Source organism: Stegostoma tigrinum, chromosome 9 (genome assembly GCF_030684315.1).
Source record: "Stegostoma tigrinum isolate sSteTig4 chromosome 9, sSteTig4.hap1, whole genome shotgun sequence".
In the NCBI taxonomy this organism is placed as follows: domain Eukaryota; kingdom Metazoa; phylum Chordata; class Chondrichthyes; order Orectolobiformes; family Stegostomatidae; genus Stegostoma; species Stegostoma tigrinum.
Genome location: NC_081362.1, coordinates 22,563,917 through 22,581,292, shown reverse-complemented (window position 1 = coordinate 22,581,292; position 17,376 = coordinate 22,563,917). Strand labels below are relative to the sequence as shown.

Here is a 17,376-nt window from a genome sequence, read left to right as displayed (position 1 = left end):
ATACTGGGCCGCTCCAAATTGATGCTGGAAGGCAAGTGATGGGAGATAAGGAAATAGCTGAAGAACTTAATTAGTACTTTGCGGCAGTCTTCACAGTGGAAGACATGAGTAGTATGCCAACAATTAGGGAGAGCAAGGGGGCAGAGTTGAGTATGGTAGGCATTACAAAAGAGAAAGTGCTAGAAAAGCTAAAAGATCTAAAAATTGATTAATCTCCTGGCCCCCATGGGCTACATCCTAGAGTTCTGAGGGAGGTGGCTGAGGAAATAGCAGAGGCTTTGGTTGTGATCTTTCAAAAGTCACTGGAGTCAGGGAAAGTCCCAGATGATTGGAAAATTGCTGTTGTAGCCTCCCTGTTTAAGAAAGGATCAAGACAAAAGATGGAAAATTATAGGCCAATTAGCCTAACCTCGGTAGTTGGTAAAATTCTAGAATCTATTGTCAAGGATGAGATTTCTAAATTCCGAGAAGTGCAGGGTCAGATTAGAACAAGTCAGCATGGATTTAGTAAGGGGAGGTCGTGCCTGACAAACCTGTTGGAATTCTTTAAAGAGCTAACGAGTATGTTAGACCAGGGAAACCCAGTAGATGTTATCTATCTAGACTTCCAAAAAGCCTTTGATACGGTGCCTCACAGGAGGCTGCTGAGCAAGGTGAGGGCCCATGGTGTTCGAGGTGAGCTACTGGCTTGGATTAAGGATTGGCTGTCTGACAGAAGGCAGAGAGCTGGGATAAAAGGCTCTTTCTCGGAATGGCAACCGGTGACAAGTGGTGTCCTTCAGGGTTCAGTGTTGGGGCTGCAGCTGTTCACCTTATACATTAATGATTTGGATGATGGGACTGAGGGCATTCCGGCAAAGTTTGCCGATGATACAAAGATAGGTGGACAGGCAGGTAGTATTGAAGAGGTGGGGAAGCTGCGGAAAGATTTAGACAGTTTAGGAGAGTGGTCCAGGAAATGGCTGATGAAATTCAATGTGAGTAAATGTGAGGGTTTGCACTTTGGAAAAAAGATTACAGGCATGGACTATTTTCTAAATGGTGAGAAAATTCGCAAAGCAGAAGTGCAAAGGGATCTGGGAGTGTTGGTCCAGGATTCTCGAAAGGTTAACTTGCAGGTAGAGTCCGTAATTAAGAAAGCGAATGTAATGTTGTCGTTTATCTCAAGAGGGTTGGAATACAAAAGCAGCGATGTGCTTCTGAGGCTTTATAAGGCTCTAGTTAGGCCCCATTTAGAATACTGTGTCCAATTTTGGGTCCCACACCTCAGGAAGGACATACTAGCCCTGGAGCGTGTCCAGCGGAGATTCACACGGATGATCCCTGAAATGGTAGGTTTAACATATGATGAACGGCTAAGGATCCTGGGATTGTACTCTAAAAATTAGAGTTTAGAAGGTTGGGGGAGATCTAATAGAAACTTACAAGATAATGTACGGCTTAGAAGGGGTGGACGCTAGGAAGTTGTTTCCGTTAGGCGGGGAGACTAGGACCCGTGGGCACTGCCTTAAAATTAGAGGGGGTAAATTTAAAACTGAAGTGAGACAACATTTCTTCAGCCAGAGTGTGGTGGGCATGTGGAATTCATTGCCAAGGAGTGCAGTGGAGGCCGGGACGTTGGATGCCTTCAAGGCAGAGATCGACAAATTCTTGATCTCACAAGGAATCAAGGGCTATGGGGAGAGTGCAGGGAAGTGGTGTTGAAATGCCCATCAGCCATGATTTAAATGGCGGAGTGGACCTGATGGGCCGAATGGCCTTACTTCCACTCCTGTGTCTTACGGTCTTATGGTCTTATACCAGTTTGCAAACAGCCAGTTGGGTGAGGTACTGGAAATAAATCAGTCCTCATAGGAAAATGTACCCAGTGAGAAGTAAGTGACACAAAGAAAAGGAAATGGGAATAAAAAGGGGGGAAAAAAAATGAAACCATGCAAGCCACAGTATTTTGTTACAGAATGTAAATCCAAAAGTATTTTGTTCATAATAAAACTGATGTCAAATAATCAAACACTACATTTCTCAAGTACTGTACACGTGTATCAATAAGGATCCTAACATATGTATACATCCATCTTTGTATTCTACAACTAAATCTGTGTCACAAATGAGCAATCAGCATCCCTGATCCTGAACTATTAAGCTACTTTTTACAAGCAGTCACGACTGGAATTTATTCTTTGTTTTTATTGAGTGCATAGTATTTGCATTGATATTTCCTTAAAGATTCTGAAACCAGCAGGAGGGCTATTGCATTCATGATGATAGTGATGTCAGAATGGGTTGTATAGTTCAATGACAACACAAAACTGAACAGTTAATCAGTACTAGGTATTTAGATTTTGAAAAACAAATCAGTAAGTTAGGGTACAGTTCAATGTACATTTGAACAGGTTTACATTATTATACAAAGTTCATTAAACATCAATTCTTAATTAAATGCCTGATAACATTGAAATATGGCACTGAGATGGGTGCAAAGAGGCTTCCATCAGCAAATCTACAATGCCTGAAATAAAGGAGCCAATGAGACAATCAAAAATACATTTTCTTTCAGCTGGTGATACTATTTTGCTATGCTCCCGACTATATGCAGCAACCATTTCACACACAATACAATATTATTAATGATACGCAGTGATGTAATAAATGGTTGCTCACACTAGGTGAGGAAAAGTATTAGCTGGAAATACCGGATGAAATGATGGGTTTTTCACATTGAACATAGAATAACATTGCCAAATTTTTAACACCTTCGAGAACCACCACAGCAATTTTTTTCCCCTTTATTCATTCACGAGATGAGGGCATCGATGGGTAGACAGCATTTATTTCCCAGAGGGCAGTTAAAAGGTAACCACATTGTTGTGGGTCTGGAGTCACATGTAGGCCAGACCAGGTAAGGATAGCAGTTTCCTTCCCTAAAAGGACATCAGTGCGCCAGACGGGCTTTTCTGACAATTGACAGTGGTCATTATTAGATTCTTTATTCCAGATATTTATTGAATTCAAATTCCATCATTTGCCATGGCAGGATTTGAACCTGGGTCCCAGGATGTTATCTGGGTCTCTGGGTTAACAGTCCAGTAGTAATACCACTAGGCCATCGCCTCCCCTAAGCTTAATATCTAATTCACTCAAAAGAATTTCCAACACATGACAGATCTCTAGTATTCCAATAAAGTATCAATTTAGATCATACAAAGAAGTGTACAAAGGGACGAAATCAATTGAATGTGCCACTTTAACTAAATAGGTGAAGGTGGAATATACTTCTCTAAAACATGTACCTTTTATAACTACCAGATGACTCAAAGCACTTCAAAGCCAATGAAGTACTTCTGAAATATTGTAATAAGGGAAACACAGCAACCAATTTGTGCAAGCATGCCTGTGAAAACAGAAATGAGATAATTACCACATAATCTACTTGAATGGTTCTTCTGCCATTCGTTGACGGATAAAGATGAGCTGGAATAGGCCTTTGTGGTGCAGCAGTAATGTTCAGGAGGCCTGAGTTCAAGTCCCACCCATCCCAGGAGAATGAAATAACATCTCTGAAGAAGTTGATCAGAGACTATCCAAATATTGGCTGGGAAAAAAGAAGAAACTCTCCTGATCTTCTTTGAATAGTGTCAGTATATTTCTTATATCCACCCAAAAGAGCAGATTTGGTTTTGCATTTTTTTTAAAAAAAAAATTCATTCACGGTATATCGCTGATAATGGCAGCATTTCTTGCCCATCTTCAACTCCTCCTTGAAAATGCTGGGCAGCCACCTTAAAGAACCATTGTAGATCTGTGGTAAGTACACCTTTAGTACTGTTAAGGAGAGAGTTCTAGGACATCGAACTAGCAAAATTAAAGAAACAACGATACCCTTTCAAGTAAGCAAGGTGCTGTTTGGAGCATAACTTGCAAGTGGTGAAATTTCCAGGTGCCTGCTGCCCTCATCCTTTTTAAATAGTGGAGGTTGTAACTTTTGAATGTGCTATCGAAGAAGTCCATCTTATGTCAGTGGTTCAGAGAGTCAACATTTGTAGCGTGGAGAAAGTACCATTCAAGAAAGTTGTTTGGTCCTGAATGGGATTCTTGAATGTTGTTAGAGCTGCATTCATTAAGCTAAGTGTAAGGAATATTTCATCTTCCTTCTGATTTATACCTCATGGACACTGGAAAAGCATTGTTGAATCAGGAGGCAAGTTACTCACTGCAGAATGCCCAGAGTCTGACCTCATCCCATAGCCAGAGTATTTGTATGGCTGGTCCAGTTAGATTTCAAGTGAATGACGACCCCTGCAGGACATTGATGATGCGGACTCAGTGACATTAATGCACTGAACTTCCAAGTAGTTAGATTGCTTAAATCTTGTGTGGTGCTCATATTGCTTGCCACTTATCAGCCTAAACTGAATGTTGTCCAGGTGCCACAACATGTGGAAAGAGACTGCTTAATTATATGGGGAGCACAAATGGAACTAAACACTGTATAATCATCAGCAAACATCATTCATTTCTGATTTTGTAGGGGAGGTAGGTCATAGACGAAGCTGTGAAGAATAGTTAAGATGAAGACTCTACCTTGGCAAACTCCTGCAGCTGAGATATCTGACCTCCAATAAGCATCTTCTTTTGTGCTAGGTTTGGCTCCTGTCAGTGGCAAGACTTCCCTAAAACTTATTACTTCAATTTTACAGAAGCATTTGAAGTCACATTTAGTCAAATGCTGCGCAACAGTAAGGACTGACATTCTCACCTCACTTCTTGAACTTAGCTCTTTCATCTCTATTTAGACCAAGGCTTTATTGAACTTTGGAGCCAAGATATTCTGGCAGAATCCAAACTGAACATCGTTGAGCAGGTTATTGCTGTATCATAGCATTGACGATAACTCTTTCTGTTCGTCTACTAATTAACACAAGTAAACTGAAGGATGGCAATTTACCAGATTTGAATTATATTTGTGGGTGGTTCGTTGCAAAAATATCCAAGTTGAAATGAGAACCATTACACAACGAGATTTTATGTAGCTAAAGCTGACAGTGGGCTCAGAACTGCACCTTCTGGCAATGCACAATGTATAATTCTTCGTCTACTACAGACTCTGTAATGGATATTACTTCATTTAAATCTCAAAACAATATGAAGAAACTTTTTATAAGAATGTCCTACATTGGAGGGAAAGGAAGCCCACAGTAAGCGAAAGTTGGAAAATGCTGCAATTACAAAGCCAGTCACCATTTGAAAACTGAAAATAATGTGGGTATAAATCCTTTGCCAAATCTAGAAAGGCATATCTTGCCTCTGATTATATTTAATCCCATTAAAAGACTTAACAAACTTTGAGTCTCCAGTCCAGATGGATATTCTTCAGACCTGCTGTATTTATAGCACTTTCCATGTTTTTAAATTTTGGATTTCCAGGAGATAATTATTGCTTTAAATTTATAAAAGAGGAAACTAGACCAAACAATGCAACTGTGAAAGTCAAGCTCTGAAGGTGGTGGCAAACTGTAAATATATATAAAGCAAGCAACACTATACTAGCAGAAACACCAGGCAGAATTTGTTTTTTGACTCCAAGTGTGAAGGCTGATCTAATAGTGATCGGGACACCTGCTCAGGGATGGGCCAGGTTTCCTTGTATGATTGCTTTCATCTCAGTTCATTACGTATGCAGGTAAATTTATATGCCAAATTTTATGGGCAGGAAGTTATATTGCTCGCCAGGGCGTTAGCAGTTTCAATACCCAGATGTGATACTTAAAAGACAGCTGGATAGTACTTCACTCTCTGCTCATCAACTCAACCACTCAAGTTAATATTAAAGACCAGGCAAAAAACAGCAACTCTGTTAACAACGTCTCCTCAACAGTTCTTCTGACGGCTGACCAAGAGATAAGGAAAGTTCTTTTCCCTATTAATGTCAATAAGAGGTCATCTCCACTGATGAAGACAACCTGGAGTGAGGTGGCTGCAGAGACTGGTGCCATGAATGACTCAAAAACTACCTGGCTTCAGTGTCATAAAGGACAAATATCACTGTATACTTAATGCTCCAATGATTATGAATTAGCATTATATGGTTGCCATTACAGAGGACAGCCACACAGGAAGTTAGGGGTCAGTTATCTTCATCAGATGCCTGACACTTCACTGCTGATACCACAATAATACTGCTTCTCACACATCTTCCAAAGTTCACAACAATCAGCAGCTCATGCACCATCATCACAACTTAAGACAATGTACACATCCGATAGCTTTTCACCAATAGCTTACAATGGACAAGAATACAATCACGTAAGATTGCCTTCTGAGTTCCGTTCAACTTGACTGTCCCCTCAGGCCTGCTGGAGATGGCTTCACTCTTAACTCTAAGTGTTTAACAAGCTAAACTACATATGACTGATACTTCTCATGAGCTGATCAATACATTCAAATCACAAATAAGAATATTCAAAGTTAATTACATAGGTATGAATGGAGAGCTGACCAAGGTTGATCAAGTGAATTGGCTAAAAGGTATGGCAGTAAATAAACAAATTGGAAACATTTAAAAACAATAATCAAGAAGTTCAACAAAAATACACTTCAATGAAAAACAAAAACTCAGTAAGAAAGATCTATCCATGGCTTACTAAGGGGTTTAAAGGTAGTGTTAGATTAAAAGAAGAGCCGTACTATGCTACAAAGAACAGTAATGAGTCTGAAGAATAAGAGTCTTCTCGGAACCAGAGAGCCAACAAAATGTTGATAAAAAGGAGGAAAGTTAAATGAGATTAAAGCAGCCAATAATGTAAGGAACCAGTTAGAAATGACAAAAGAAATAAGGGTGAGAAATAAAGAAATGGCAGAGGTATTAAGCAAACATTTTATGCATCTTTTCATAATAAAAGATAGAATTTACATATCACAAACAGGGAGTAATCTGGGAGGTTAATCTGGAGGTAATGAAGGCAGCTAATATCAACAGAGCAAAAGCACGAGAAAAATTCATGGAACCAATATCTAACAAATCCCCAGGACTGGATGATTAACATCCTAAAGGTCTAAATATAGTGTGAGTGCACTTGCTTGAAAGTTAGCCAATATAATACTGCTATTCAAGAAAGGAGAAAACAAAGAATCATAAGCTAGATAGCCCAACAACAGTAATCAAAATGCAGGAATTGATCACTAATGAAGTTTTAATGTTGTACTTAGAAAAGCACAGCAATCAGAACAAATCAGTGTGGTTTTAAGGAAGGAGCATTCTGGTTGATAAAATATACTATGTTTTGAGGATGTAATCAATAGTGGAGATAAAGGGGAACCAGTAAATTTGCATTTTTGAAAGGCTAAATTCCTCGAAAGCTCAATGGACAAAATAAGAGTTCCTGGAATTGCAGGTGATACATTAGCATGGACAGAGGATTGGTTAGTGGATAGAAAGCAAGCAGCAGGAATAAGTGGAACTTTTTTTTATATTGGCAGGTTGTAATCAACAGAGTTCCACAAATATCAGTGCTGCAGCATCTGCTATATAAAATCTATATTAAATGACTTGGAGGAAGAGATATAAAAATAATATATCTAAGTTTGATGCTATGTAGCTAGGAGAGACCACAAGTCGTGCGGAAGACAAACAGACTGTAGAAGAACATGAAGACAGGATAAGTGAGTGGACTGCAGATGGCAGGTGGAGTATGATGTGACAAAGTGTGAGACTATTTACTTTGATCATAAGGGAAGACTTGGCTATCTTTAAAAGATGTTTAAAGTCATACAACTCCACGTTCAGAGAGACTCAGGTGTACTTGTATAAATAAGTCAGAAGTCAATGACACCAGGTTATAGTTCAACAGGCTTATTTGAAATCTCAAGATTTTGGAGTGCTGCTCCTTCATCAGGTGGAGGGAAGTACAAGGCAAGGAACATACAGGCAGAAAGATAATGGCAAGCTGTTACAATAAAGCAGTGCTTCAAAAGCTTATGATTTCAAACAAACCTGTTGGATTATAATCTGGTGTCGTGTGACTTCTGATTTTGTCCACCCCAATCCAACACCAGCACGTCCACATCCTGTATGAATTTGACAAAAAAGCATTAAGTTACAGGAAGCAATTAGGAAAGCAACTGGCATTTGGCCTTTATGGCAAGGAGTTGGAGTAGAAGAATAAAGTCACCTTGCCACAACTGTACAGGGCTTTGGTAAGGTTGTCCTAAGTCTACCTTGCTTCCTTCTCAATTCATCTGATGAGGCAAATGGTCCTGATCCCATGCTACCTGTTCAGCAGCCTCCATCAAATCTTCATCAGATGAAAAATAAGGATCAATGATGTCCAAATCTACACAGCCTCCTTCTCTGCAGGGCTTGAGATTGCGCAGAGTACAATGAACCACCATGATACAAAATTCCTGCACTATACACTGAAGGACTCTACCAGATTAGCATAGACATCCAAAGCCAATCTTTAGCATTTAAATGGCCTATTTGGTAGTCGCCTTAACGAGCAAAGAGAAAGTGCCGTATCTGTTTGCTGTTGCAGTGAGCGCTCCTCACAGACATGTGCAGCATATCTTCAATGTATCACCCTTATTCTGAGAAGTCACTTTCAACAGTTACAGAATAATTGTACACAGACGGCATGGAAACTCTGGCTGAGCAATGGGAAAATTTACAGTCATGACCACCAAGGTGAATCCAACCATTCACCCCTCTAACTCAACAGAACTTTCTCTCTGACTGTTCAATTAGCCACGTAGTGCGCAGTTGTCATCTCTTTGAACAAGGCATTGCTTATCTCCTGAAACCATTAATTGCCTCCAACTTGGGAGTGCCTTCATTGGGTCCCTGACCATCTTTAACCCTCTGAAAAGATCTTAATGCATAAAAGTTGATAGCCACAGTGATCTTCAAAGGTCTTAGTTTCCAATGTCCAACAAGCCGATAGAATAGCGCACAAATCAATGACCACTTCCCTGGAGAGCCTCAGTCTGCAATAACACTGTCCTTTGGATATCTGTCGATAGGTGAGGCCTGTCCATTCCAACAGATTGACCGTAACTCGAATGCAAGGCTTCACAATGTGTTCTTCTCCAGAGAGCGCACTCAGAGGCTGGCTGATGTTCTTGCTGTTGATGCATTATCTAGTCACAGCTTTCTCTATGTCACTCATCCTCTCCTCAGAAGGCTGCTAAAACTCAGTGGATCGATTCACGCCAGGTTGGCTTAATGCCTTCTCTCACACATCTTTTCCTGGGACCTTCCTCCTTGCTGGTCCTTTTGGCAAAGCGTCACTGCTCCAGTGTATCACTTGCAGAATATACATCAGGCCTACTGGCACCCTTGAATGACCTCTTCACATTAGTGATAGCACTTGTGAAGGCTCTTACTGCTGGCTCGGAATGGTCATTGTTCACAATCCTCCCCCTTCCAGCACATTTTACCTTCAGAATAACTAGTAGAGGCATTGTTGAAGCCCCACCTCACTGCTGTGGCCTGTAACCAGTCAAGTTTTGATAATGTAAACCTAAACATCGACTTTCCTGCTCCTCTGCTGCTGCTTGGCCTGCTGTGTTCCTCCAGCTCCACACTTTGTTATCTCATTTTAATTCCCCCTCCCATTCCCTTGGTGACATGTCCATCCTGGGTCTCCTCCAGTGTCAAAACGACGCCACACGCAAACCGGAGGAACAACTTCTCATTCCACCTTGGGAGCTTACAGCCCGATCGCCTCAACATAGAATTCACCAGTTTCAAAATCTCCCCACCCCCGGCCTCATCCATGTCCAACTCTCCCTCTCATTCCCGCCTCCTTGATCTGACACAACCTGTCCATCTTTGTCCTCACCTATCCACCCTATCCTTCCCACTGACTAATCGCCACCACCCCTTGACAGGATCCCACCTACCTTCCCCCAGTCCCTCCCCCACCCCATTTATTTCTGAGCCCGTTCACCCCTCCCCAGTCCCGATGAAAAGGTACAAACCTGAAACGTCAACTTTCCTGCTCTTCTGATGCTGCCTGACCTGTTGTGTTCCTCCAGCTCAACAATGCATTGCCTCTGATTCCAGCATTTGCAGTTCTTGCTCTCTCTCTCCTAGGTTTTGAAGATATTTTAATCCTTCGCACTGCTAAAAATTACACACTGTATCACCACATTCAAGTCAATTACATTCAAATTTATGCTGATTACTTTCCAACAAGATCAAATGATGTCCCATGTCACAGCAAAATGTTCAGTCATCTTTCCCATGCTTGTAAAACTCAGAGTTCTCTCCAGATACTCCAAGCTACATCCTACCCAACTCTACAGACCCTGTAAAGTTTCAGCTCAAGTCTGTAAACATCCTCATATTATGCTTGTAACATTATGTACAACATATAAAATGAGCACTGCGGGAAAATTTACATGACATTTTTCCCTGAAGACCTATCCAAACCTTCTCCTTAACACAAATTAAGGCTGACCTCTATGCATTATACATCAAACGTTGCCCATTCTCAAGCCAGATAGATAATTAGGGGAAGCACAAAATTAATAGTAAATAGGGAATACTCAGAAACTCTGATGTACATTTTGGCTCAAAGATACTTTTGTCCCCAAACTGTGGCAATACACAAACAACACATCCGGGAACCAAGAAGTCAATGGACTGGCAGAAATAGGTATCTGAGCCTTATTGACACAATCAAGGTGATCTGCAAGTACTTACTATGCCTCCACAGAAAACTCACCCTAGAAGAAAGTTTATTTCAGGTCACCTGCAGCAGCCTTCAGGTAGGTTCAGAAAATGGGTGATTGCATGCTAAGTCATGTGGACATTATCGCCTCATCCTGAGAAAGTTCTTTCTTACAAATAAAATTTAAATTAAAACATATTTAGATGGAGATCACAGCAGCCTGTGTAGAAGCCAAACAGGGAAAGCTGCCTGATCATGAAGTAATCAATTTTATACAGAAGATCTTCAATGGACAGTATACTCTTAATTAATGATTCAGGGAGCCTAATTCTGTTTTAGGCTTCCAACCAGTCTGCCTAATACATGAAGCCCATGAATTCAGAAGTGAACTACCATCTGTGTAGATTGGATGAAGGTTACCAGATTCAAATTGATTTGCTCTGTACACATTCTAAGCCTTAAGAATCAATGCAGTGCAAACAATTTCTACACCATCTCTCTATCTAAGAAAATAAAATGACCACAATGCCTCTCACTTGACTTGGAGATCTGAATTTTTAATGCAAATTTTCAAACCTTGTTGCAACCTCTCATTTTAGGCCAATGCAAAATCCTAATGCCACTCTGGTTGTAATTCAGAAGGATTGGCAACATCTGTGGAGAGAGGAACAGATTTAACTTTGGATCCATTATGACTCTTTCCCAGAACAATTTCTCTTCCTACAGATGCAGCCAGATCTACTGAGTTTCTCCAACATTCTGTTTTAATTTAAGATCTCCAGCATCTGCAGTACTTTGCTCTTCTACTTATAATCAAAGCTGGAGGCTAACGATATCGCACCTGGTTTACAAATAGCACTTACTTTTGTCTTTTGGCATGATTTATGGATCATATGACTAAATTCACATAGTCCTATTTCTTTTAACTATATTTTCATTGCACAAAACACTTTACCCTAAGCAATTTGAATACCTTGCATTTTTTTTTAAACTAAACTCAACCACGTGGGATGAATACTCCACTGTAACTTTAAGAAGGATTATGGATACTAGAGAGACTTCCTTTGTTTTAGTCTAACAAAAGTACCACAGTTACACTTTTGGATATTTTAAAGAGTAGCATACATACTTGCAGGTATCCACTTCTGGCATTTGTCACAGTAATAGGACATCTCTTCCATCCAGGACATCTCCCCTTCATCACCTAACTCACTATTCAAAGAATCCCCACTCTGATCATGGGACAGATCTACTGAAGCCTGGTCTTCTGACTCAACTATCAGTAGGGTTTCCCCTTCAACTTCTCCTTCCTCCAAACCTTCTGAGGCAGTCATTCTTGCACATTCATCCTCCATTTGGCGAGCAGTTAAGCTTTTTGGCTCTTCATTATCATCCATCTTCCCAAACTTCTAGCAAAGTTTGCACTAGAAGGAGTCAATGGCTAGAACATCATGGCAGTCACCCAAATAGCAGCTATATTCATTTTAAGTTAAATAATTCTAAGACGTCGTTTTCCAGAATTAGGCTGGGTAAAGATATCTGTCATCTATTAAATACCCAAAGGCATCACTGCGCATTCAAAAATTAAAACAAGGCTACTGCTTTTCAGTCTGTTGAGAGCTTCCTGGGGTCAATGAACTTTGCTGAAGTCGATCTGCTTCCAGTTTCTTTGTCAGGCTAATCTGTTCCTCCAGAATTCGAAGATTCTCCTTTTTGCGTGCCTGTCGTTCAAGATCTCTGAAGACTCCTTCTCGCAATCTCTAGGGAAAGAAAGATTTAGTTTCTTTTAGAAATTCATCTAGTGATCAATATAAAAAGTTACATTAATTTGCTCAACATTACAAAGGAGCTTTAAAGATGCATATCCTAATCATTCAAGTGACTGGAAGTTCAAAGAAAGAAAGTGAAACATCACATTTCTCTGCAAGCCCTTAATACTAGCTGAGACAGTTTAACCTGCTGAGATGTCGCCAAGTTCAAGACCTAGACTCCATCGACCATGTTTCATGTTAATCTCCACGTTAAAGCATGGGGGTTTTTCAAAAGCTGATCCAAAAGAGGGGCATCTCAATCACTTCACATCCTTTTAAAATGTGGGATTACTGATTCAAGTATAAAATATTGTTCAAGTATCCATTAAAAATATTAAAGAGAACACGTGAAGTCAAAGTTTACTGAGTACCCAGAGCAAAGTTTGTAATGCAATTATTGTAGAACACCTTCCAGAAATGAAGTACTGCATGGGAGCAGCTGAACTGCTATCATTTTAAACTTCCTAGCAGCTAAATCAGGAATCCATCTTGGATTCTCCAGCATCTGAATTCATATTTGGCCCAGTGAAGTCAGAAAAGAACCAACTCCTCTGTTGCATTTTTTAAAATGGCAGCCAGGAATCCACAATCCACTAAGTGTGCGTTGAACCACATGTATAGTAAAGTTTCACATTCCTGAAATGAACACAGGAAACAGAATGTGCTGGTGCAAGCGCACGACATCAGGTACCAGTATTAACCATACGAGTAGTACAAACTCAGTGTTATGTCACCTTCTATATGATGTTAGGCATTTTACTTCCCACTAATCATTCTTGCATTTTCCATAAACGAGGGCCCCTTGATCAAAAGACAGTCCAAATCTCAATACCTAGCTACACATGCTTCTAGACATCAGTTCCTAGCTTTCCCTGTGAGGTATTATCTTTGCTGAGATGCAGTCTTTGTCTCTCTCCCATTTCTTGTCTGACAGCAAAGAACAAGAATCAAACACTCAGAGATAACAAAATTATCTGACAGTCAGACAGCTGGAGAGGATTGGACACAAGACCAAGAGAAGAGATGCAACACAACATCACCATGGGAAGAAAGGATTATGAATTCACTAGCAAAAGAAGGAAGGAAGAGAAAATTGAACGCTGGATTCCATAGCAAGCAGCCAAATTGATGGAATCTGCAACATTAGTGCATTAATCACAGCTAGAATGGCTGGGAAAGCAAGGAGGGAGATAATGGTTAGGAGGTTGAGAGGGAAGACAACAAGAGAAAGATTTCAGAAACAGAAGTAGAATGGGATATAATGGAAGAGGTAATGTAATGACAGTAAAGAAAGGAAAGAAGGTGCCATGACTGCTGATTTTTAGGATTCTAAAGTAACAGCCAAAGTCTGATGAGGAAAGGAGGCAAGATGTTATAAATATTATAATTTTTATAATGTCTACATTAACAACCCTGATGTCAAAGTGCATTTCTCAATTCCACATTAAGCAGCATAATGCAGTTACATGGCTTGACTTCACAATGAAATCTAAAGTAACTTAAAAGGTTTTGTTAAACAACAGACAATATATGTAAGTTGTGGATGTTTGTTCACATAAAAGACTCCAAAGGAAATATGTTCGCAACTAAAGAGAAACAAATGAGAAAGAATTAAGAAATCTTTCAAAGCAGAAAATGTTACTTCAGACTGTAATCTGTCTATTCTCTACAGAATTTAAGACTGCAAAAGATTTTAAAAATAAGAGATATATTAGAGCAGTACTACCTTTTGTTGCTGGCACAATTCATTACTGGAAGTTCCAACACTACCATAACAGCAAAATGAACAACAATGCCATCAAATTTCAGGCCAAAAAATGATAGACAATATATCAGAAGGCTGAATCATTTACAGTTTTTATAGGAGGCTATTCAATATATTACTCCCATTATTAATCAACACCACAGCTCAAAAAAGTAGCCAGCAAACACCACCTGACTGTGATAAGTAGTGCCTGCACTATCATCTTTATGATTATGCCAGGGCAGAGGTCACAGGAATGCCATTTAAGAACATTAGGATAACTCTGAGATAATCTCAACCAAGGTGGCCAAATGGTGACTTTCAAAATTGGTTCTGTGCCTTCAGCTGACTTAACATATTCAAAAGCAATGGATGCAGAAAGATGCAAGCACTTCCACTAATGAAGTCGCTTAATATCTAAGACAATAACACTGACAAATTGTCAATGCCAAAAGTGTTCGGCTGAGGAGTTTTAAAAGAGTCTGTCCTGCAGACAATGATTCTTATATTGATAATTATGCAACAGGATCACAAAAATATATATGTTCATTTTAACAATAGGTCATTTCAACAAACATATCTATAATTTATCTTAAAAATACAGGGAGGACCCTACGGTCCAATTTATCCACATCGATCAAACTAAACTAAGCCCACTTGCCGACATTTGGCCCATATTTCTCCCAACCTTTCATACTCATATACTTATCCAAATGCCTCTTAAACATCCTAAGTGTACCTGCATCCATCACTTCCTCTGGCAGTTCATTCCACTCGCTAACTCCACACTTTAAAATAAAAGTGCCCCTCCTGTCCTTTGTTAAAACTGTCTCCTCTCACCTTAAAAATATGCCCCCTTATTTTGAACTCCCCCACTTAAGGGAAAAAGATCTTTGCTATTCACCTTATCTAAGTCCCTCATCATTTTATCATCCAGTCACACCTCAACCTCCTACACTCCAGTCAAACATGTCCCAGCCTATTTTTATGACTCAAACCATCCACTTCCAGCAACATCTTTGTAAATCTTTTCTGAACCTTCTTCTGTTTAATAATATCCTTCCTATAACACGGTGACCAAAAGTGTACATAGTACTCCAGAGAAGGCCTTACCAATGTCCCATACAACCTCAACATGATGCCCAACTCCTATATTCAAAGGTCTGAGCAATGAAGGTAAGCATTCTCAGTGGTTTCTTAACTATCCTGTCTGCCTGTCATGCAAATTTCAAAGAATTACATACCTGAACCCCAGGTCTCTTTGTTCTACAACACTAACCAGTGCCCTACCATTAATTATACAAGACCTACCCTTGTTCATCTTACCAAAATGCAATGTCTCACATTTATTCAAATTAAACTCCATCTGCCACTCCTCAGCCCATGGGCCCAATTGATCAAGGGCTCTTTAATATCTTAGATAACCTTCTTCACTGTTCACTATACCATGAATTTTGGTGTCTACTGCAAACTTACTAACCGTGCTTCCTATATTCTCATCGAAGTCTTTTATATAAAATGACAAACAAAAGTAAGCGCAGTACACATCCCTGTGGAATACCACTGGTCACAGGCCTCCAGTCTGAAAAACAATCCTCCACTACCACCCTCTGTCTCCTACCTTAATGCCAATTTTGTATTCAATCAGTATACTCACCTGAATCCCTTGTGATCCAACTTTATTAATTAGGCTACTTGCAAAACTTTATCAAAGGCTTTACTAAATTCCAAGTAAACAATGTCTATCACTCTGCCCCCAATCTTTTTGGTTACTTCCTCAAAAATACTTGTTAAGTTTGTGAGGCATGATTTCCCACACATAAAACCATGCTGACCATCCCTAATCATTCCTTCCCTCTGCAAACGTAAATCCTGTTTTCCAACAATGTACCCACCACCGATGTCAGACTCTCATGCATTTATATCCAAGGCTTCTCCTTGCTGCATTTTTTAAATAAAGACACAACATTAGCCACTCTCCAGTCCGCCGGCACCTATAGATGATACAAATATTTCTGCTGGGACCCTGCAATTTCCTCCCTAACTTCTCACAATGTTCTGGGATACACTTGATCAGTTCCCAGATATCTACTTTTATGTTTGCTAAGAACTCTAGCACATCCTCTTCAGTAATGTGAGCGGATTTCAAATGCATCAATATTAATTTCACCGAGTTCTCTAGCCTTCGTTTCTTTCTCCACAGTAAAAACTGACACGAAACATTAAATTACTATCTCTCCCATCTCCTAAGGTTCAACACAAAGTCAACCTCGTTGATCTTTAGGGGGCCTTATTTTCTCTCTCATTGCTCTTTAAGTACTTATTGAATCTCTTTGGATTATCCTTAAAATTACCTGTCTAGGCTATCTCACATTCTCTCACTGCATCTCTGATTTTTCTCTTATGAATGCCCCTGTTCTTCAAGAGATTCACTTGATCCCACATGTCTATCCCTAGTATATGTTTCTCTCTTATTCCTAACTAGAACCTCAGTATCTTTATTCATCCATTGTTCCCTAATCTTACCAACCTTACCCGTCACTCCAACAGGAATATAATGCCTCTGAACTCTTGTTATCACACTTTTGAAAGTCACCCACTTGTCAGTCATCCCTTTACCTGCTATTACTCTACTCCCAACAACTTTTAAAAGTTCTTGTCTCATACCATTAGAACGCGCCGTACTCCAATTAAGGTTTTCGTCCCTGTCAACCAAAGTGATACAGATCCTCTTCCATCACTGGGTCTTGATTACCCTTGTTCTTCTTTGTAACTCTACCTTTCTTGTTTGAAGAGTTCTCCTCTTTGCCTCAATGATAATGCTGTTATACCATGCATGAAGAGCATTCCTCTTCTAATTGATGAGTTTTTAGATGATGTAGTCATTCTCGTTGAAGGCTTAGGGTATTCTGGACTCTTCAAAGATGATGGCTGTATTCAGCTCGTTCCAGATTTCATCAGCTCGATTAAAATAACCTTTCCAGAAATTTTAGTCAAGACATTGTTGGAAGTTTGCTAGTCTGCTTGCTACTTGAAGCTGCTCAATGTTAAGCCTTTTTCTGAACTGTTTAAATCAAGGATGAATGGTGGACTGTGGCGGATAAGGAGCTGAAACACCTTACTAACAAGCATGACACCTAGGGTTTCTTCT

General features: G+C 39.8%; 2 protein-coding genes across 5 annotated transcripts in view; both read right to left on the bottom strand.

The window, feature by feature from the left end:
- kat14 (lysine acetyltransferase 14) overlaps positions 1 to 12,078 on the bottom strand; it is a 45,570-nt gene extending 33,492 nt beyond the window's left edge. The window contains exons 1-2 of one of the 3 annotated variants that reach the window (XM_048536277.2): positions 11,800 to 11,912; positions 11,247 to 11,324 (exon numbers count right to left, since the gene is read on the bottom strand). Coding sequence is in view for 1 of the 3 variants with exons in the window: in XM_048536275.2 (XP_048392232.1) it covers positions 11,800 to 12,067 (268 nt within the window). In the remaining 2 variants the exon portion in view is untranslated. Of the gene's footprint in view, positions 1 to 3,290; positions 3,392 to 11,246; positions 11,325 to 11,799 lie in introns of those variants that run through there. The other 2 variants (XM_048536275.2, XM_048536278.2) reach the window with 2 other exon arrangements.
- A 179-nt stretch (positions 12,079 to 12,257) lies between these two features.
- Positions 12,258 to 17,376, bottom strand: part of LOC125454934 (protein PET117 homolog, mitochondrial) — a 42,382-nt gene continuing 37,263 nt past the window's right edge. For both annotated transcript variants that reach the window (XM_048536285.2, XM_048536286.2), the window contains one exon: positions 12,258 to 12,430. In XM_048536285.2, the coding sequence (XP_048392242.1) occupies positions 12,266 to 12,430 (165 nt within the window). In that variant the 3' untranslated portion in view covers positions 12,258 to 12,265. The remainder of the gene's footprint in view (positions 12,431 to 17,376) is intronic.